The sequence below is a fragment of the Mastomys coucha genome, unplaced genomic scaffold (genome assembly GCF_008632895.1).
Source record: "Mastomys coucha isolate ucsf_1 unplaced genomic scaffold, UCSF_Mcou_1 pScaffold1, whole genome shotgun sequence".
NCBI classification, from domain to species: domain Eukaryota; kingdom Metazoa; phylum Chordata; class Mammalia; order Rodentia; family Muridae; genus Mastomys; species Mastomys coucha.
In genome coordinates, this window is record NW_022196891.1 from 23,968,031 (window position 1) to 23,990,043 (window position 22,013).

Consider the following 22,013-nt stretch of genomic DNA (forward strand, 5'->3'; position numbering starts at 1 on the left):
CAGGAGCTCTGCCTCTCACTGCCTCCCCAGCATTAGGGCTACAAGCGTGCACTAGTATGCCACACTTATTTTATGTGGGCTCTGGGGGCTGAATTCGGGCTTTCATCTTGAGCACTTTACAAAGTCAGCTGTTTCTCCAGCCCGAGACTTTCGTTTGAGAAGGTGCATCTGGCAATAGCTTTGAGGTGAACAGAGCAGGCATCACCGTGGGGTCTATACATTTGGGCTTCCCACAGTAAACTCATCCAGTCCTGGAGGAGGCTCCAACTCCTGATGCTTACGAATTGGGAATCCAAGCTCTGCCGGCCCTTTGGCATACCATCCTCATAAACACCCACACTTAACACTTAGTGGTGTGGCTAAAGAGATGACTAAAGAGAGTAAAGGATTTAAGCCAGGTCCATGAAGAGTTTGGGTCCTGAAGACCCACCTAAAGCCAGATGTGGTAGCACACATCTGTAATCCCAGTGCTTTTATGGTAAGATGGGAGGCAGGAACGGGAGAGTCTCTAGAAGCTAAACAGGCCAGCTAGTGTATGCTGCAGTAACTGACACCCAAGACTATTTTCTGACCTCTAGACCTGCACACAGAGGGGGGGGGGGTTGAACTTGTTTGTTTGGTTTTGCTTTGAGATAGGGTTTCTCTGTGCAATAGTCCTAGCTGTCCTGGAACTCAGTATGTAAACTAATCTGGCCTTGAACTCACAGAGATCCACCTGCCTCTGCCTCTTGAGTGCTGAGATTAAAGACATATATCACCATCCTGGGCCACACAGAGACTTTTAAAAGATGGAGTGGGTGGGAGCTGGCAATATGGCTCAACGGGAAAAGGCGCGTGCTTCTTAATGTCTGAGGATCTGAGTTTGACTCCCAGAACCCACAAAAAAGAAAACAGAGAACCACCTCCCCGAAACTGTTCCGTGACCCCCACTTCCATGCCATGGCATGAGCACACCCACACTCATGCTCACACAGCACACACACAATAGTGCAGCCCTCTCATAAACAGAGTCTGCGACTGTTGCCCAGGTAAATAGATAACTCTCTGGTTTCTGTCTATTTCTCAGTCCTGTAAACACAATTGATTCTTTTTGTCTCCAGGTCATTTGTGTGATTTCAGGGGTAAAATATTGTGATAATTTATTTTAACTCTTTGTCCAAACACTGGGTTTCATTTTTTGAGGACTTGTAATTCCTTAAAAGGTTGCCTGTCGCCTGTCACCTGTCGCCTGATGACTGTTTGGGTCTATGAGTGAGGATTGCCCCAGTTTCACCGCTCTTTTCCCATCGTCGTCATCGTTGTCGGTTTCTTTCTTAGTTTGACATTTCTGAATCGTCAGGATGTCCCAGCCCTCTCTCAGCAGCAATTCTATTTTCTGCCATTTGCCTCGTTTCACTTTCCTTCGGTGCGATCCTGCTGAAAGTTCAAGTTCCTTTAAAATAACGCCAGGGCAGAGCTGCTGCACAGTGTGTCATTACTGTCTTGCACGCTTCTATTAGCCCAACCCTGGGAGTGGCTCCCTCAGCCTTGCAGATTTTAAAGGAACCCACATATGCCTACCATCCATTTACCTTGTCCAAGAATGGGAAATGAACCAAAATTGAAGTCCACCCTGTCTGGAGGAACACAAGAAAAAAAGCCTGTAAGAACCAGCTATGGTGTTGGAGTAGGCCACACAGCCAAGGGTGTGGCTTGGGTTTTTAGAAGCTCATGCTCATTCACATATATATACCATCAAATATATAAATATATATTATATACATATACCATCATATAATACATCAAATATATAAATATATATTATATACACATACCATCAAATTATATATATGTATATATATATATATATATATATATCCTTAAGAACAATAAAAAGCAGGCGTTGGGACTAGAGAGGTGGCTCATGGCTAAGAGCACATACTGCCCTTACAAAGGACCAGCGCTCAGTTCTCAGTATAGCTGTAGCAAGCACAGCTGCCTCTAACTCCAGTTCCAAAAGCTCTAACACGCTTATAGACTCTGTAGATGCTACAAACACATGGAACAGAGGTAAACGGGTACATACTCACATACACACATCTAAACTTTTTAAGTAATTAATTTAAAACTGGTGCCTTACAATGTTCTTCCAGTGAGAATTACTTAGCATCTGTTTCTCTAATGTGACTATATTAGACCTGGAGAGATGGCTCACCAGTTAAAAGCACATGCTGCCTTTCCATAGGCCCCAAGTTCTGTTCCCAGCACCCCCTTTGGGCTACCTTTAACTCCAGCTCCAAAGAATCTGATGCCTCTGGCCTCCATGGGCACCCGCAAACACACACACACACACACACAAACACACACACACACACACACACACACACACACAGCTACACATAATTTAAAATACAAGTAAATCTTAAAGAATATGTTAAACTACTCCATGTGGAGTTATAACTCAATTGTTAATAGATAAGAGGAACCCAAGGTGGTGCATGGCCAAGACTCCCCTTACATTGAGAGCCCAGCAGTTGGCATCTGCGATGAATGAATGCTGAGTTTGGAACTATGACACAAGACGAGTTGGCCTTGTGTTCATATTGTTTCCTGCTTCTAATTCCTTCTTCATTGCCACTGAGTGATTTAAAGCAATTTCTCCCCATTCATGTGGGGTAAAGAGCAGGAACTGCCAAGGAGAAATGTCTGTAAAATGAATAGATTCTCCTCAGACTCAGCTAGAGAGGGGAGCAAGCTTGGCCTTCTCTCCCCAAGATCTTCAGAGATAGGGAAAAATGGCTGGTGTTTAGTCATTTGGGGGCTCATTATTTTTGTTAATGAGCCATCTTTGGGTTCTGGTATTGCTTTGGTTTTGGCTCCTTCAGTGTTGTGGGGGGGAGGGACCCAGTGTATGCTAGGGCAAGCATGCTCCCACTAAGCTACTTTCTGAGCCTAAAATAAGCCGTCTTTGAAACTCTGCTTCTAGCCCAGAGCTTCTAGTGCTTAGTAGAACTCTGTCTGAGCATGCCCTGGCCTCAGAAGACAGAAGGATAGCCGTATAACATGAAAACTGGGGCTTAAAGCATTGGGAAGCTGCTATGGTAATCTAGAAGCCTCTTCTAACAGAGCTATAAATTTTGATAAACTAATTATCTAAAACTACAGATAGGTCATTTAGTCTATCAAACTCTAGAAGAGGAGTTGGGGCCTGAGTATCATGCCTCCCTTTTACATTTTGATTTAGTTCTCCATCTCCACTAATATGACTTTTTCATTACCTTCCTTGTTTTTGTTTGTTTGTTTGTTTGTTTGTTGAGGCAGGGTCTCATGTAGCCCAGGCTGGTCTCAAACTTACCAAGTAGGCAAGGATGAGCAAACTTCTTTCTGATCCCCTTCCCTCTACCTCTGAATGCAGGGATGACTGGTACACACTTCCACCACCTGTTTCTATGGATCATGCCCAGGGCCTCCGTGCACATTAGGCCAGCACTCAACATCACCAGCCTACCTTCCTAGTTTAACTGCCTTACCTGTTCCCACCTTCCCTTGAGTGGTTCTTATTTAATGGGCCATAATGAACATCAAGAATTCACATCCTACTCACCAGTGGAAGGGTGTCTGGACTCTACTCTCTAGCCAAGCTAAGAACTCCCCTTTCTGTAGTCAAAGCCAAATTCTAACTGTAGCCAACAGCGGAAGCTGCTGCTCACACCCTAATTTCCCAGCACCCCCCCGCCATTCCTCCCTCTATGACTCAGGCGACCCAGGCTGATTGATCCTGGTTCTTCACCAGGTCATCTCAGCTAGACATCTAAACAGGTGTGACCAATGTAGAGCGTGTGCTTTACTCAACAGTCTTTCCTTTGTGCCTAACTGCAGCCCCAAACACACAGCTAACTCTTGGCTCCCACCTCCCCAGGTTTGGCCGGGTTTCATTTCTGTGGCTGTGACAGAATATTCTGACAAAGGGGCTTATTTCAGCTTACAAGTCCAGGTTATAATTCATTGAAGCAGCTGGTAATAACACATCTATTAACTCAGGAACAGACAGAAGTGAATGTTTCATGTTCAGTTGCTTCCTTGCTTATGCTCAGCTCACACACTTTAGGACTTCCGCCTCGGGAATGGTACCACCCACAGTGAGCTGGGTCTTTCCATACCAATTAACTTAATTTACACAACCTCTCACAGGCATGCTTACAGACTAACACAATTTAGACATCAACCCAGCACTTACTAAACATAGTAACAAAAAAACTTCATAAGCAAACTCTTATGTGGCCCAGGCTGGCATCAAGCTTTCTACCTAATGTAGTGTCTTAATTTTACTTCTTTTGCTATAATAAAATATCCAACAGAAGAAATTGAAGGGAGAGGAATGTTTATTTGGATCACAGTTTTAGGTGATGGTCCATACTGTGGAAGTCAAGGCAGCAGGAACTTGAAGAAGCTGCATCCATGGTTGAAAGAGAACAATAAGTAATGAATGCTTGCTTGTGCTCAGCCCTCTCTCTTCACATTTACACAGTACTCCATGCTCTGCCCAGGGAATGATGCCACCCACAGTGGGTGGGTCTTTCACACGAGTTAACATAATGAAGATAATCCCTCCCACCAACCAGATCTACACAGTCCCTCACTGAGACTTTCTTCCCAGGTGATTGTAGGTTGTGTCAGAGTGACAAAGCTAACCATCACAAAGGAATCAGGTTCAACCAGCTCCAGAACCAGGTGCCAGGTAACTCTTGAAAGGAGCTTTTAGGTTCTCACAGGTGTCCTTTCCATGCCTGGCTTTTGCATACAAGTTGATCATACCGAATCTGAAAAATCAGAAATCCAAATTATTCCTGAGCTAGAACATAGGTCAGTTAGCAGGGATGACCTGAAAACTGGTCACTTCCCATCTCTAGGCTAATTGACATACAGACTGTAATGCATTTGATCTAGTATTGGGACTTTCAAATGGCAAAAATGTGGGAGCTTTTAAGTTTGGTGCTGGTATTTGTGGTCTGGCTTGTTTTATCTCTGACCAGGCACTAAGGTTGCTGGAAGAAATTAGGCGTTGCCCCAAGAACCCAGTCTCTGGGAAGTGCTAGTTAGTGGCCAGTTTTAGCCAGTTGCTGATGCTGAAACAGGTGGGATAAGTCCCGTTGTCACTTGGCCATTGTAGCTCTTTCCTAGACAGCTCAAAGCAGCTTCCCTTAGAGGCTTTGTGGACTGAGTGCAGAGCCAACTGGATGAAGAACTCAACCACTGCTTACCTCCTGCAACATCAGGTGCGTGAGAAGAGGAACCCTTCAAGCTAAGTGAAATCGTCATCTTTCAGGATAAAGAAATTGCCTCCTTCATTTCCAGATGGTCTAGTTTCCTTCCACTTCTGTAATACAATAATAACCTTACAGAATGCTACCTCCAAGAGCTTAAGGGAGAAGGGCTTCTCTGGCCTACAGTCCATTACTGCAGAGAAGTCAAGGCAGGAAGGTGAAGCAGCTGGTCACATTGTAGCTGTTGAGCTTTAAATGCAAAATGTCCCCCAGACACTCCTGTGTTTGATACTTGGTGATGCTTAGGAAGACAATGGACCCTCCTTTAGGATATGGAGCTTCACTGAAGGAAATGTACTACTGCCCCCACCTCCTGATATGCATGCATACATACATACATACACACATACATACATACATTCTTCTCTGTGTGTGTGAGTGTATGTGTCTATGTGTCTGTCTGTGTGTGTGTCTGTCTGCCTCCTGTATGAAGATGAAATTGGTCAGTCTCACACTACTGCTGACATGTTTTCCCCATCATGATAGACTGTATCCCTTTCTGGCACTATAAGCCAAATAAGCCTTCCCTTCTCTAACTTGCTTTCTCTCAGGATAGTCTACCACAGCAACAGAAAAGTCAGAGATACAACACCAAAGAGCAGCAGGAAAATAAAAGCACACGTGCCTAGTGCTTTTTCCATTCTTGCCCAAGTCCAAACCCAGGAAACGAAGCTGTCCACTTTTAGGCTAGATCTTCTCACATCAATTAGGACAATCAAGACAGTCCCCACAGACATACCCATAGTCTGTTAGACAATCGCTCATTGAGACCCCCTCCCTTCCTGGGTAATTCAAGGTTGTATCAAGGTGGCCGTTAAAACTGTCCCTCATACCCAACCATTATCGAAATTCTTTTTTAAAGATATAAAGGGAATACCTACTCCTAGAAGTAGATTGCTACCCTGCTACTGTATAAAGAACAAAGGGGAGGCTTAACAATAACAGCAGCCCATTCTAGGACGGGCCTTTCCATCGGAAGGCACTGCACACTGCCTTATCTCTCTCGTTTGGTGGTGTTGTAGTGTATGAAGTAGTGAGGACTGGCTGGCATAGTGGCACACACCTATAATCCCAGCATTCAGGAGGCAGCAGCAGGCAGATCTTTGTGAGAAAGAGGGAGGGGGAGAGGGAGGGAAGGAGGGAGGGAAGAAGGGTGAGAACTCATAAATACGCATAAAAGTGGTAAAGTTGTCACTTTTAGCCAACAGTCCATATACATACACCTCACCTCCAACTATGTGGTAGGAGGGCATACACAATGTTCAGCTGTGTCAAATTACAACTGGATTCAAACATGGGAAACTGTTTATCCAATGGTTACTAGCACCGTGCCTGAGAATACTGAATATTTCTACAAAATCTCTCCCTCAACCCTCACAGCAGTTCCATGACAAAAGCATCAGTTTTGGCCCCATCTTGCTCCTAAGAAGACAGTACTTGTGCTACTTTAACCAAGGTTCTAGACTATGAATGAGCCTCGAGAGCCTGGACACTGAGGCAGTTGCCATGGTTACCAGATGAGGAAATGGTAACATCAGAACTTGAATCCTAGCCTTCATGACTGTATAATCATCTGATCGCCCGAGCCTTTGACCAGTAATCAGTTTGGGGGCACAAACGGAGGTTAATTCATTGCTCAAATTCCCTCCTGATCCTCCCACACTGGCTAATTAATAATGATCAGAAAAGAACATGCTCAGTTTATGTGGGTCCAGTATTCCATTAGTCTTGGTGTTTCCCCATTAAAAATGTCCAGAACTGGGGTGGAATGAAATATCCTTGTTAGACTCTGGCTTTCTAAAGACCAGATTTAAGCCCATGTGGTATGGCCGATTTTCTCTGGGAGGGTTTCGCCTTAATATTTGAATGGTTTCTTTCACCCAGTTCTTATATGTGTAGGCGTGTGTGTGTGTGTATATATATACATACATACATACATACATATATATATATGTATACACACACACATAGGTATACAGGTGTGATATAGTACTTCCCCTGTATATGAATCTCTGGGTTTAAATAGCATTACATAGTAAAGTAATTAATTAAAATGTCTGAAGCTGAGATAACTATTGGTAAAGTGCTTGCTCCCCAAGCAGAAAGACTTGTGTTTGATCCCCCCAAATCCACATCTAAAACACTGGATATAGTGTTATTCACTTCTAACCCCAGCACTGGGGAGATGAAGGCCAGTGGATCCCTAGAGCTTGCTGTCCAACCAGCTCAGCCAAAGTAGAGAGACCTTATCACAGGAAACAATGGAGAAAGACTGAGGAAGGTACCCAAGGCTGACCTCTGGCCTCTACACACACATACACACATGCGCACATAACCACACGCATGCGTAATAGACATAAATGAGACTGAACCAGACCAGCAATGGTTAAAAGAATCTTCATTGGTTCACTAAGGGTTAAAACAATTCTTTTTTTATCCTTTCAAAATAGAGAAAAAAACATCTCAGTGACTGTGTCAGGGTGCCCCATCCTTGCTATAAATAAAACATGTGCTCCTTTGTCTGATCTTCCCTGTCATGATTTTAATTTTGGAGCATGTGATCCTTCTACGTAGAAGCACTCATTGGTGGAATTGGGAGTTGTGGCCATGGAGATGGCTGACAGCTAGAATACCCTTGTTAGACTCTGGCCTTCTGAAGAGCAGACTTAAACCCATACAGTGTGGTCAGTTTTTCATGGAATTATTGAACCTTAGCACTTGAATGGTTTCTTTCCCCCAGTTTCTGTATGTGTATGTATGTGCATACACACGTATGCAGGTGTGTACATCTGTGTGAATTTGTGCCAAGGCTGGAAGAGGACAGCAGGTGTCCTGCTCTACAATCTTCTGCCTTATTCCCCTGATCCAGGGACTCTAATTGAACCTGGAGCTAGGTGGGAGACCAGCAAGCCCCACTATCGTCCCGTTCCCACCCACACAGTACTGGAGTTGTGGGAGCATGTGACCACACCTAGATTTTTTACCCAGGTGCTGAGGATTCAAACACGGGTCCAAGTAGTGCTGCCCACCAGGCTCTCTCCCCAGCCCTCGATGCTTTCTTGTCTTCTCTCCCTTATGTGGTAAAGAAATTTATAGGGGCATAGTAGAAATAAATATGGGATCCTCAGAAAGAAAGGAGACAAGAGACAGAGATTCGGGGAAGGGAGGGAGGGCTATAAATAGGCACAGTGATGGATCAAGAGAGAGGGTGAGGTGGTGTGGGGAGGTGTGCACAAGACTAAGTGGGCAGAAGCTTTTGATTGGAGATGCTGAGTTCTCTCTACGTATGTGATTGTTCAGCTCTTAGATATGCCATTCAACCTTCATACATGTGCTCCACTGTGATGTCACAGGGAATGAGTACACAGGAACCTAGGGGAAAATTACTTATTGACAGCTGATAGAAAACTGTTATTTCAGTGTCTTAAGAGCATGCGCCAGTGCATGTCACCTTAACTAGTGTGACAAGAAAACTCATTGCTAAGGAATAGTGTGGCATTTGCTAAGAGTCCTTGGAAGCTGGTGACTGAGGCTTGGGGAACTGGTGCAAAGTGTTTATTACTGCATATTGTGTGTGTGTGTGTGTGTGTGTGTGTGTGTGTGTGTGTGTGTGCGTGTATGTTCACATATATGAGTGCAGCTACATGAATGCCACACTATGCATGTGGACATCAGACAAACACTTCAGGTGTTCATTCTCCTCTCCAACCCTGTTTGAAATGGAGTGACTACTGTTCACCATTGCATATGCCCAATCAGCTAGCCTTCAGGCTCCTAAGGATTCTCCCATCACACTGTGGGAGCCTGGGATTGCATCCAACTGTGTCAGGCTCTGGGGATCTGAGTTCAGGCTGCTGATGCTTGCACAGCAAGCACTTATTTGCCCATTGTGCCATCTCCCCAGCCCCCTAAAGTGCTCATGTGTACTGAGATACTCTGTGCTAGGAGGGCCTAGGAGTTGGTGCAAATTATTATTGAGACATAATTAAGCTTAGGTCACATCTGGGTTCATCAAGCAATAGCCTCTCAGCCTTTAAGTAGGAGATTCAGATTGGTTGATAGAGGAGATCATCACCCCCACACACCACACCACGATTCTGTTTGAATGGCTAAGCCTGCGCTTCTTCCATCTCTCCCAGGTTGTTTATGACAGTGTAGAGTCGAGGAGGCTCTCTGCACTCCTTGGCAGACCCCATGTTCAGAGGTAGAGAAGGCTCCAGCAGCTCTCCTTAAACCTGCCAAGACCCTGTCTGTCTGGCCTAGCATCTTCTTCTTAGAGTCGAAAAGAGCTGGGGTGCCTGATGCAGTGCTGTGTTCCCAGCCGTTAGGGTCAGAGCTGGGCCCCGGCAGCCCTAACAGGCTAGGTAGGTGCCACCGTCTTTCCTCAGTGGGTCCATCAAAGAGGTCAGTGATGGTGAAGAGCAAAGAGAGTTACCACTGTGGCCACATTGGGGAGAGAAAGAAAGAGATCTGGTGCCTCCCAGGTCCATCTTTGAAGTTCTGTCACAGCCCTTGGGTTTAAGCAGAGGACAAGAGGTATTCATAACTACGCAGTCCTGGTCACGGGATGGTCAAGGTCACTGACCTATCAGAATCTCAGCTCCGGTTCCAGTTGTCAGAACTCTGTGAAGTCTCTTCCTTGGAGACAAGCTGTCCCATGTGTCCCATGTTCCCACCACCACCACTCCTGCCAGGTCAGCACCAGGCATCCCTTCTCCCAGTGTGAGACTCAGAAGAAACCCCAGTTCCACGGGGCTCCTGGTTTCTGTGTCTGATCGCCGAAGGGAGGGGTGCTAAAGTCTCTTGATCTCTAAAATATCTTCATTCCAGCCTGGATGGTTACATTCCTTGGTGGAAATAGTGTGGGTATTTCTGAGCATAAGGGCACAAGGAATCCAAGTGTCCTCCACCTTACCCTACTCCACACGACACCCATGTCTCCTTGTCACTAGGTGTGTTCTGTTTCAGACTTGGCTTCTGCATATGGGCAGGATTGGACCCTGCCTGGTGACCACCACATACAGTACACTGTCCCCCGCACCTGGCACACACAGAGACTTGCATTTTGTGCACCCTACCGACCCTTGCCCAAACATCCCTTTGTCCCAGCAGCCTTTGGGCTGCTGTAGGCTTTCTAAGGACCTTTAGCTTGTTTCTGCTGCCATCTACCGTCCATCTAGGGAAATGTGAGGTTTTGCTCGCTGGGGAGGAAAGCTGGGAAGTTGCAGTTTGAAACCTCTGCTCCCACGGAGGAAAAAAACAAAACCAGCCAGCTAGTGGTGTCCCCAGTGAGAACACTTATCATAAAACCCATGTTTACTGACCTCCCAAGGTGGAAAGCAGTTTCATTTGAACTGTAATCAAACTGCCAAGTGACCTTTCTGTCCCTGGTCCCCAGAGCCCCTGAAAGAGCCCGTTGTTCCCTGCTTGAGTGAAGAAACCTTCTGTTTAGTTAAGCAAGTGTTTTTCCAGTTACGTCGCCTGCTGAGTGACAGAAAGACGATTGTTGGGTCCTGGGTTTTATTGTTGGTTTTGTTTTACACTCTTGCCCTCCCTGCCCCTCAGCCCCCCCCCCATTTTTTTTTTTTATATGGGAATAGGAGATGGGAACAAGGCAGGTTCCTTCACAGGCCCTCACACATGTTAGTCTGCATATCCTGGTATATGTCCCTTCACTGTTGCAAGTCACCCACCTGGAGATCGAAGACCCCCACAGGACATCAGAGGCAGGTGGCCACAGGAACAGAGGACAGGAGCTGAGGGGCAGCTGTGAGTGATGTCTTCATGGGGTGTCTTTTCCCATCTTCCAGCTCTTCGTCGGGCTTGGATTCCCTTACGAAGGCCCAGCTCCCCTGGAGGCCATCGCGAACGGATGTGCTTTCCTGAACCCCAAGTTCAGTCCTCCCAAAAGCAGCAAAAACACAGACTTCTTCATTGGCAAGCCCACACTGAGAGAGGTAAGCATCTCTTTTATGCTTTCGTGTTTGTGTGTGTATGCGGTCAGCATGCGGGTGCATGCGTGCGTGCACCCACGAAGGTATGCACACGTGTACAGACACGAATGTAGAGGCCAGAGGTTGAAGTGAGGGTGGGGCCTTCATCCCTCCCTCCCTCCTTACCTCCCTCTCTCCCTCTCCACTTTATTCACTGAGCCAGGGTCTTTCTCTGAACTCAGCGCTCACTGATTTGACTGCTCCGGCTTGCCCTGGGATGCCATGCCTACCCTGCGTCTTCAGTGTGTGCTAAGGAGTCCCATGCAAGCTCTCATACCCATACAGCAAGCTCCTGTCCTCTGAGCCAAGCCTCCAGCCCCCGACCTAACTCTGTTTCTAATGGCCCTGGGTACCCTGGCCTGATCACAGCTGGCATGAGGAGGCCATGGGGAACGCTTGCTCTCCTCTCCACTGCATGTGGTGAAGAGGAAACCGTGGCCAGTGAGGACTCAGAGACCATCAACCTCAGAGATGGAGTCATGGCTTGGTCAATAATAAAGCACCTGCCATACACATTAAATCCCTAGAACCCTGTAAAAAAGCTAGGCATGATGGCATACTCTTAAAATGAGGAGGCAGAGACAGGTGGATCCCTGGGATTCACTGGCCAGCCAGTCTAGTTTTCTTGGTGAGTTCCAAGCTGATGAGAGACCATGTCTCAAAACACAAGGTAAATGTGCCTGAACAACACCCAAGGTTGACCTGGTCTGTGTAGGGAGTGGGGGCAGGGGCTGGGAGAGAGACAGAGACAGAGAGACGGAGACAGAGAACATCAGCCCCTAGAGACGAGTCTTCATAGATGATGAAAGGGATGTGGTGCCTGGGCCTTTAGCCCACCTCAGCCCACCATGCTGGCAGAGCCTTTCTCGGGAGCCTTGTTTCATTTGCCTTTGCAGATGTCTTGAAACCTGCAGTGGGTGATGAGTCACCGTGGAACATGGCTGGGATTCATTTGGGGTGATAAGCAGAAGTCATTGACAGCTCACTGTGGGTGACGAGTGTGGCAAAGGCAAGGAGGATTCTGTGTCTGGGCAGACACCGGTGTGTTCAAGAAACCATGAGATTGGCTTCCTTGTTATTTCTGGGCACTTAGTGACTCTCCTGGCTGCTCATGCATGGGGACATTAAAGCAGGATCCCTCAGGGCCTTTGGCTCACAGCATCGGAAAATCCTAATGTGACATAGCAGTGCCTTCTCTAGAACATTTCATTTTTCAACTCTGTTGCTTTTTTTTCCCCTCTGGGTTACTTTTCTGACCTTGTACCCCACATAGTACATTAAATGTATCTCTTCCCTCTGTGCCCTCCACACTTGATCCGTGGCAGTCTTGATGAAATGTCGACCTAGATCCTTCGCCTGTTTTTAAATGGGGTTTGTTGAGGGTGTTTTGCTATGGAGTGACAGGCACGCCTTAGGTCTTTAGGGTGTTAACCTTCTAGCAGATATAATTTGCAAATATTTTCTCTTACTCCATATGTTTAGTGACTCTCTTGATGCATAAAAGTTGGAGCTGTGGAAATGGATTCAGTAAATTACACGCTTCCACACAAAGAAGAGGGTCTGAGTTCAGTCCTTAGAACACATAAAATAAAATAAAATAAAATAAAATAAAATAAAATAAAATAAAATCTAGGCATGGTAGCACTTGCTTTAATCCTAGACTTGTGGGGAAGAGACAGGGGGATCCTGGGGCTTGCCAGGCAGCCAATCTAGTTCTCCTGGCTTGTTCCAGGCCAGGAGGATTCTCTGTTTCAAAGGACAGGAAAGATGGCCCCGTAGGAGCAATCTGAGGTTGAACTCTGGCCTTCATTTGCAGGAATACATATATACACATGCATACATACACCTACATGCACACATGCACTAGGGAACACTCTTAAACACATTCTACCTCATGCCCAGGTAATGGTGTCCCTTGACAGTGCCCAGGTCAGCCAGTATTGAGGAAGTGCACCTTGTCCTCCACACTTGCTGTCATCTAGCCATGTGACTTTGCTGAAGGTGGGGAGGGCAGAAGAGACCTGAAGTACCCACATGGGATGCACCCACGTGGGATGGTTCTATCAGCCCTTAAATGAGCCCACACGCAAAAGAGAGTGGAGGGTCCTGTTGGTGTCTGCACATGTGACCTTATCCACATGACTCCCTCAGCGATCCCACAGGAGTCTGAGAGCCCAGAGGGAGCTGAGCCTGTCCACACACAGCCTGTGGTACTAGCTGTTGTACTGGGGGATTGTAGCAGAGTGTTTCCCATTTTCTAGTAGCTCCATATCTGTTCTGGAAGCATGAGAGTGCAGCTGCGCGCTGTCAAGGTAAAAGAGAGCCGAGTGGGGCTGGAGATGGAGCCTCATTTGTAGAATGCTTGTCTAGCCTGCAGAAGCTCTCCGTCCAATCTCCACAATAGCCTAGGATGGGTGTGGTGGCTCACACCTGTAATTCCTGCATTTTAGAGATGGAGGCACGAGAGTAAGAACTTCAAAGTCACCACCAGCTATATAGCAAGTTCAAAGCCAGCCTGAAATTCGTGAGACCAAAATGAACACTAAGTGGGTGAGAGAGGGGAGTTGTGCAAGGGAAGCCTGTTCGGGGCTAAGTGAAAGGGCTTGGTATGGGCTTTAAAGAAAAAGGAGAGGGCTGGAGAGATGGCTCAGCCGTTAAAGGCTAGGCTCACAACCAAAAGAAAAAGGAGAAGCAAGCGGGAAGTTCTTATGTGCTTAAACAAGGGAGAGCCAAGGTTAATTTGCCTCATACTGAAGAGTAACATCCAACAGCTATGAGGGGGAGTGGTGACCTTGATCTCATGGCAGAGAGGACCACATGCCTTGCCTTCACAGTTCTCAAAGGCCTCCATGGCCCCTTCACCAAAGATGCTCATAATTGGAAAAGAGCTGCCTGTAAGTCTACATATTTCTAAGTCTGAAACCACTAGAGTATCAATTCTTAGCCTGTGGGTCTTGACCCCACAGGGGTCACCTATCAGATATTTACATTATAGTTCATAACTAGCAAAATCACAGTTATGAAGATGAAGTAGCAAAGAAATGCTGTTATGGCAGGGCGGGGGCCGGGGGGGAGGTCACCACAAGATGAGGAGCTGTATTGAAGGTTCGAAGCATTAGGAGGGTTAAGACTTTCTGGTCTGGAGGGAGCTGGGGAGATGCTCAGTGGTTTAAAGCACTCACTGTGCTAGCAGAGGATTGGGGTTCAGTTCCAGCACCCACTTCCGGTGGCTCATAAACACCTATAACTCCAGGTCCAGGGGATCCATGCCCTCCCTTGCCTCTTTGGGTACCAGGCAGGTATATACTCAGTACATATATACATGCATGCAGACACTCACACATATACATTAAACAAACAGTTTTAACACTTCAGGCACAATGGCATAGCCACTGCATGAGGAGGCAGAGGAAGGAGGCAGAGAGCAAGCAGAAAGCTAGCCCTCTCCCTCTCCCTCCCTCCCTCCCCCCTCTCTGTCTGTCTGTCTGTCTGTCTGTCTGTCTCTCTCTCTCTCTCTCTTCCTCTGTCTCTCTCTCCCTCTCCCTCTCCTTCTCCCTCTCCCTTCCCTCTCTCTCTCTCTCACACACACACACAGACACACACACAGACACATACACACACACACACATTCACAGAAAGGCAAAACCCTTAGAAATGATCTCTCTTACCTCAACAAATGGGTAAGTTATAACCCAGGTGCATACAGACTGCGCTGTCTTTGAATCCGTTTGATGCTTTCTGTTATACTGCCCTTCACACACAGACATTGATCAAGTTTGGTTGTCTTCATTTCTCTTGGCCTTAACTTGAAGGAAAGGGGAAAACTGAGATTCCTAAGTGCTAGCTTAGCTTTGTATTTTTGCATTGCACCATGTGTTAAAAAGCACATTGGCTACTCAGGGCAGGGGGGAAAAAAAACCAGAATACCTTGAGGAATGGAGTTGCTTCATTATCCTTTAATATGAATTAGATTTTGATCTTTCTACTGGGGGAGCATATTAATAGGCTCTTGTAAAGGGAGCTTGGAGTCTCCTTGGAGGTTCTGTAGCAGTTTGGAGGTTGCCTCTCGTATTTCCGGTGACACTGCATGTCCGGAGTATCCCCTGTAAATCTACTGACAGATAAACACCCAAGTGGCTGAGATCAGACGGTCTTCAATAAATTTACCAGGAGGAACATAGAGTTCTGAGAGGACTAATGAATCAACAACTGCCTTACTCATAAAAGTTAAGTAACCCTCAGCAAATGCAAACGAATAAAGCAGTGATGGCTTAGCATTATGTGTCTGCTAAGTGCTTAGAGCAGCCTTGTAAATAAGCAGGGGCCTTAAAAGAGGGGAGGGGAGACAGGCCTACTACGCAAATGATGGTGATGTTGATGGATTGCACTTGAAATCTTAGCAGTAGATGGACTAATTAGCTTGTTCTTTAGGCCAGAAAGCAGGAATAATATGACAGTCTACCCACCTTTTGAAAAGGTCTAATGGTATAAATAGAGCCCTGGGATATATATATATGTGTGTGTGTGTGTGTGTGTGTGTGTGTGTGTGTGTGTGTGTAAATCTTAAGAGTAGTTAAGGCTTTGTTTGGGGTTTTTTTCTTAAGAATTTGGTGTTGTTCTCCAAGCTCCCTTCTCTTTTGCTCAAAGATACTGAATTGAAACTTGGAAGACAGCTCATATGATGTAAAAGGCTTGGGGGACTTGAGTTAAGTCCTCAGAACCCAGGTAAAAAGCTGGGTGTGCTGGTAAGCACGTGTAATCCCGGTGCTGGAGAGGCAGACAAGTGCCTGAGACTGATTTGGAGAGGCAGAGGCAAGTACCTGAGACACCGGCCAACCAGCCTAGGTTGATTTATAGATTCATATAGTCAGTGAGAGAACCTGTCTTAAAAAAAGGAAGAAGAAAAACAACTTTGGGCCTCCACACAAATGCACACAGTTATACAGAATAATAAAACAAATACATCCACAGAAAGCTATGCGGTTGCAGAAAGATCTAGACTTGAACTTGGCTTTATTTTTATCTTCTGGTCATGCAGAACCCAAGGTCCTTGGAATCCTCATGATCTATATGAAGTCTGATGAGTAATATATGTGTTAGTGATTGATTAGCCCAATGCCTGGCCCAACCTATGACTTTGTGGATTGGTATTTAATCAAACTATTTCATACAGAGATTTAAAGAAAAATTAATAAATCTTTCCCCAGCTCTGTGGGCCTACAAAGTCTTCAGCCCTGACCACGGAGCCAGAGGAAACGAGGGCTCTGACAGGAGAGGAAACATGCATAGTAAACCAAGAAGGGCCGCAGCCTCCAGCCTGCAAGGCTTTGTAGTTTCTCGCAGGCTTTCCTGGCAGCTTGTGCAGGTCCTGGCCCCCTGCCCTAATCAGGGCTTGCAGCCACTGGTGTGATCAGGTACCAAGGGCAGAGGTGGAGAGATGGCTGGTGTTAATTAGCCTTGTCGTTCTCCAAGGGTCTCTGTACTTATGGAAGTGGAAGGGAAAAGGAATGAAACAGGAAAGGCTGGTCTCCAAAGCGGAAGTCACAACACTAATGGCAGCAGCTTCTCTCGCGAATACGTGGGAATGCACTTCCGGCTGCGTAGACAGACGGGTCAGCGGGTCAGAGCACTTGCTGAACAAGCAGTTGCCTGAACGTTAACGTACAAGCCATACAAGCCGTGCGTTGCCTCCGCTGCTGGAACAGCTGGGGTGGTGGGGAGCAGAGATCACTGGGGCTTGCCAGCCTGGCAGTCCAGCTAAAGGCAGTGAGCTCAGTGAGCCACGGGAGACGCTGTGGAGAGTGCCCCAGCCAGACACCCAGGATCTCCTGCTGGCCACAGCATATGCCCAGGAGCACACACCTGCACACACATTCCCACACAGCTGTAGATCCATACAGTAAATGGGTGAATAAATGATCTAATGTGTTAATAATTAAAAAATAAATAGAACGTACTTTCCCTCCAGCAGTGAAATCCGCAAGTAACAGAACTTGCCTGTGTAGATCAGTTTTCACTTTCTAATATATTAAAAAAAATATAAAAATAATTTCTAGGAAAATAATAGATATTTCACTCAATATTATGTGCCAAGAATGATATAGAAAATGGGATGTGTGGTTCTACCTTACAAGTGAATGTTTGTATTTAAAAGGAATAAAACATTCAGCTGCAGGCTGTCAGCTTGTTTTCCTATGTTTGACATTATGAAAAGGGAGCTGAGTATAATCTATGTACAGATCACACACGTGTATGCTGCTGTCACCAATATGACATCTCCCCGTGGAGGCGTGTTCTCCTGGAGGATAATACCCAGACTGACATTGATGCTGCTGTGACGTTTTTCTAAAATGGTGACTGTTCATGGATAAAGTCTCCAATAAACCAGGAGAAGGCACAGGGAGTGCCCACCCAGCATGCAAGAGGCACTGGGTTCCAGCCCCAACACGGCCTAACCCTGGGCTCCAGGCACTCTGGCGGTAGAGGTGGGAACAGCAGAAGTTCAAGGTCATGCTCATCTGTGGAATGAGTTGGCAGTGTCGGCCTGGAGTACACTGGATATTACTATCCTTTTTAAGAAGTCATTTCCTGATCCATGTGGTGTATGCTAATTATACTCCAGGACAGCTCCGTGTACACTCTGTTCCATGAGTCCTCACGAAAGGCATTTAAAAGCTATCTGGGCTGTTGATGGGGTTAGGCATGCTTGAATAGTCGGGGGCCCTATGTTCAAAGTCAATCAATCAGTCAATTAAAGTTCCTTGGGAAATGACAAGTCTTCCTTGTGCACACCTGGCCTGGTGGCATCACTCTGTGTCCCTGGTCCTCACCTAAAATGTTTCCATAAATATGTAAAAGGTCCCTGTGTGGATTAATGCCTTGACGAGGTGAGGCAGATGAGAAGAAAGCGCAAACGTGGATGTCCGACAAGCCCAGAGTAGCCCAGAGACACGCTTGCTTTCTTTGGCTGAACTCTAGTTCAGGGCCTTCTATAGTTCAGACTGGCTTCAAACACACTGTAAAGAAGAATAACATTACCTCCTGAGTGCTGGGATTACAGGCACACACCACCATCCTGGTTTTAGACAGTTCTGGAATGGACCCCAGGCCTCTGTGTCTGTGGGTCAGGTACTCTATGGTTGAGGGCCTCCTCGGCCTCCTTCAGCCACACTTTTTTTCCACATTTACTCTTTGGGAAGGGAGTATGCATGTGGAGGCTGGAGAAGACCTGGCGGGACTCAGTCCTCTCCATCTAGCACGTGAGGATTAGGCCCAGGTCGTCAGTCCTGACAAGTGCCCTTCCCTGCAGAGCCCTCTCATCTCAGAAGAAAACCTTAGCCTCCTAAAGGAGACTCACTCCTTGCTTTTCTGACTCCAAACTGTCCTTATATATTTTATGTTCTGTGGCTGGAGAGAGGGCTCGGTGGTTAAGAACGCATTCTGCTAGCCGGGCGGTGGTAGCACACACCTTTAATCCCAGCACTTGGGAGGCAGAGGCAGGCGGATTTCTGAGTTCAAGGCCAGCCTGGTCTACAGAGTGAGTTCCAGAACAGCCAGGGCTACACAGAGAAACCCTGTCTCAAAACAAACAAACAAGCAAACAAAGGAAAAGGGCAAATTCTGCTCTTATAAAGGACTAATGTTTGGTTCCCAGCTCCCATGGCAGGCAGTTCATAACCAACTACCTGTAACCACGGTTCCAGGGGGTCTTACAACCTTTTCTGGTTTCTGTAGGCAACTTCCTACACCTGTACATATACATATATAAGTACATACATATACATAACTTTTAAAAATCAATAAATTTCATGTTCTGGTGTGTTGCTATGGTCATTTCTGAAACCATTTGAAAATTTCTTCTGATGACACAAATTCCCCTACCATCACTTCCATACGCACTATTGCTATGCCTGGGTGATTTTCCAGCCAAAAAAGAAAAAACAAAAACCTAGGTTGAATGGTATAGTCCCAGGCTCGCCTGGAATTTGTGATTTCCTATGTCTGCCTGCCAAGTAAAGAAATCACAGGCATGTACCACCATGCCTGGTTCAAGCTTTGATCTTTATTGTGATTTTTTTCTGTACGTACCTGTCTATCCTAGCCAGGAAAACAGATACTAAATGTATGGAGGGGATCTTTGACTGAGACTAGGTCCCCAAGTGCCCAAGATGCTGTAAGGTTATACTAACTAGCTTCTCACTGTTGTGACACACTAGCCAACAAAAGGCAGCTTAAAGAGGGCAGAGTTAGTTTGGCTCCAAGTCTGTCCTGGAAGGGAAGGCACACGCACGCACACACTCGTGCATACATACACACGCACTCACGCATGCACACACTCACACATGCATGCACACACTCACACATGCATGTACACACTCACACATGCATGCACACACTCACACATGCATGCACACACGCACGCATGCACACACGCACACATGCACTCACGCATGCATGCATGCACAGCAGCAGGAGCATGAGTCAGCTAGGCACATGGTAGCTACAGTCAGGAGGCAGAGAGAGATGAATGCTGCTGTCAGCTTGCTCTCTCTTTTTTTTTAGACCGTCCACTACGTTGGCCCAAAGGATGGTACCATCCACATGTGGGTGGGGCTTCCCTCCACAACTAACAAAATGTAAAAACTCTCTCAGACATGCTCAGAGGTTAGATCCTGTCAGGCTGACAATCCATATTAACCACCCTAGAAGGCCGAAGGTGATAGAGCGCCTTCTTCCTGTGCAGGGGCCCTGAGCTCACCTAGGAACAGCTGTCCGAGCCTCTCTGTTACGACACTGTTTTATTTCCAAAGGGGCTTCCAACGTTCGAAGCATCACCATACTGTCTTTCCGTCTGCCTGCTAGAAGGTCTTGTCTGCTCCATGGGGAGACAAGAAGGCTTCCTCTCCTGTTTACATCTAACTTGACGCCTAGAGACAGAATGCTTTGTGTTGCTCTGAGCTGCCATGCATATGTGAAGCTAAGCCGCAGCCTGCCTTCTCCTGTCTTGCAGCTGACATCCCAGCACCCTTACGCAGAAGTCTTCATCGGCCGGCCACACGTCTGGACCGTGGATCTCAACAACCGAGAGGAAGTAGAAGATGCAGTAAAAGCCATCTTAAACCAGAAGGTCGCTGCTTTTTTTCTTTTCTTTTTTCCCCTGCCTGCATTTGACCTGTGCCCTGGAACCCATGTGGAACATTGCAGTCCCTTGCTGTCGGTAAACAGAGCAGACCATAGCCTAGCTAGAGCATCTGGCCTGAGGATTTCGAGGAGGCTCTGGGAGATACAAAACAGCTGGTGGCAGATGTGGGCTTGGGTCTCGGACCCTGCCGACAGGCCTTCTAGACTCCTGGGTCCCGCCCGGGGCGTGAAGAGAGCGGCCTGAGTCATACATGCTCACATGATCTAACCCTGTCTGTGGAGAGATCTGCAAAAATCGGTGGCTTATCCTACCTAACCCAAAAGGGTAAAGGTTATAAAGTAGGGGTTTTCTGTTTTGAGTGTGCGTGCACACGCGTTTCCATGTTTCCGTGTTCTGTGAACATGGGCGTGCTGCACATGCATTCACACGCATGTGGCTTCTCTATTGCTCTCCAGTGTATTTTTCTTGAGACTTGTATTTTTCACGAAATCCAAAGCACATTGATTTGGCCTGGCAGGCTGGCCAGCGAGCTCTAGGGATCCACCTGTCTCCGCCTCCAGCAGCAGGACTGGAGCCATGCCCCATCCCAGGGGACACGAGTGCTACAGAGCTGGACTTGGTCATCACCCCCAGTCTTGTAGTTTTTCTACAGAGTAAAGTTTATTTTTCTACCTGAACATGAGGTAGAATCTTGTTAAAGTAACCATTCTAGACTTTTCTGATCAATTTAGAAGGCACTGATTAAGTGCCTTCTGTATACAGGGCACATTCCAAGTTATCCTGGGAAGACTGAGGTCTATGTCCGCCATAGACTGAGCTGCCCCCCAAACCCCTGCCTTCGTGGGAAGTCTGCCATCCTGAGGGAGTTTAGTTTGCCTTGGACTGTTGTGGAAACTCTGAGGCCCAGCCTCCCTGTACTTCTCCTCTCAAGCACCTTCCCCTTTGGTTAGTTCCTGTTGCTGTAAGTGTGCTATGGGGAGATCCGTTAAATGCGGGCTCGAGAAGGAACTACTAATGGAGGTCCTTTGTCCCATCACCAACAATGCCGTAGGGCTCCATATAGATGGACTGCTGGTGACTTCCTCTGACACAATCCCCACTTCCTGTTATGTAATGCAGAGGACAAGGGTGTCAGAGTACCAGCTGATGCCGTGTAGCAGAGCCCAGTGCCATCTTTCCCACCCTTCCCTCAGATGTCTCAGAGGCCCTCAGAATGCTTCCTTTATCCCATGGCCTTCTGGGGTTTCCTATCCCCCTCCCATCATAGTGAAAGCTCCTGTATAGAAATCACGAGGCTTTTGTGAAGCCACGAAACCCGTTAGACCTTGCCTCTCCAGCTCCCGGTCCTGAGCTCCAGTTCCCTCGAATTTTCATATCATAGCTCACCCTCTGGGCTAAGACTGATCCTCCGCTGGAAGAATACTTGTCTAGCATGCACAAGGCCTAGGTTCCATCCCCAGTACCAAATAAACCAGATGTAGTAGCCCAGATCTGACTCTAGCACCTAGGAGGTAGAGCCAGGAGGATCAGAAGTTCAAGGTCACCCTCACCTAGATACCCCACACAGTCTACCTG

The 22,013-nt window shown here is 46.9% G+C and overlaps 1 protein-coding gene across 8 annotated transcripts in view; it reads left to right on the top strand.

The window, feature by feature from the left end:
- The window catches only part of Mgat5 (alpha-1,6-mannosylglycoprotein 6-beta-N-acetylglucosaminyltransferase), a 293,646-nt gene that overhangs the window by 254,346 nt on the left and 17,287 nt on the right, over positions 1–22,013 (top strand). For all 8 annotated transcript variants that reach the window (XM_031380981.1, XM_031380977.1, XM_031380967.1 and 5 more), the window contains 2 exons: positions 11,114–11,260; positions 20,307–20,423. In XM_031380981.1, the coding sequence (XP_031236841.1) occupies positions 11,114–11,260; positions 20,307–20,423 (264 nt within the window). The remainder of the gene's footprint in view (positions 1–11,113; positions 11,261–20,306; positions 20,424–22,013) is intronic.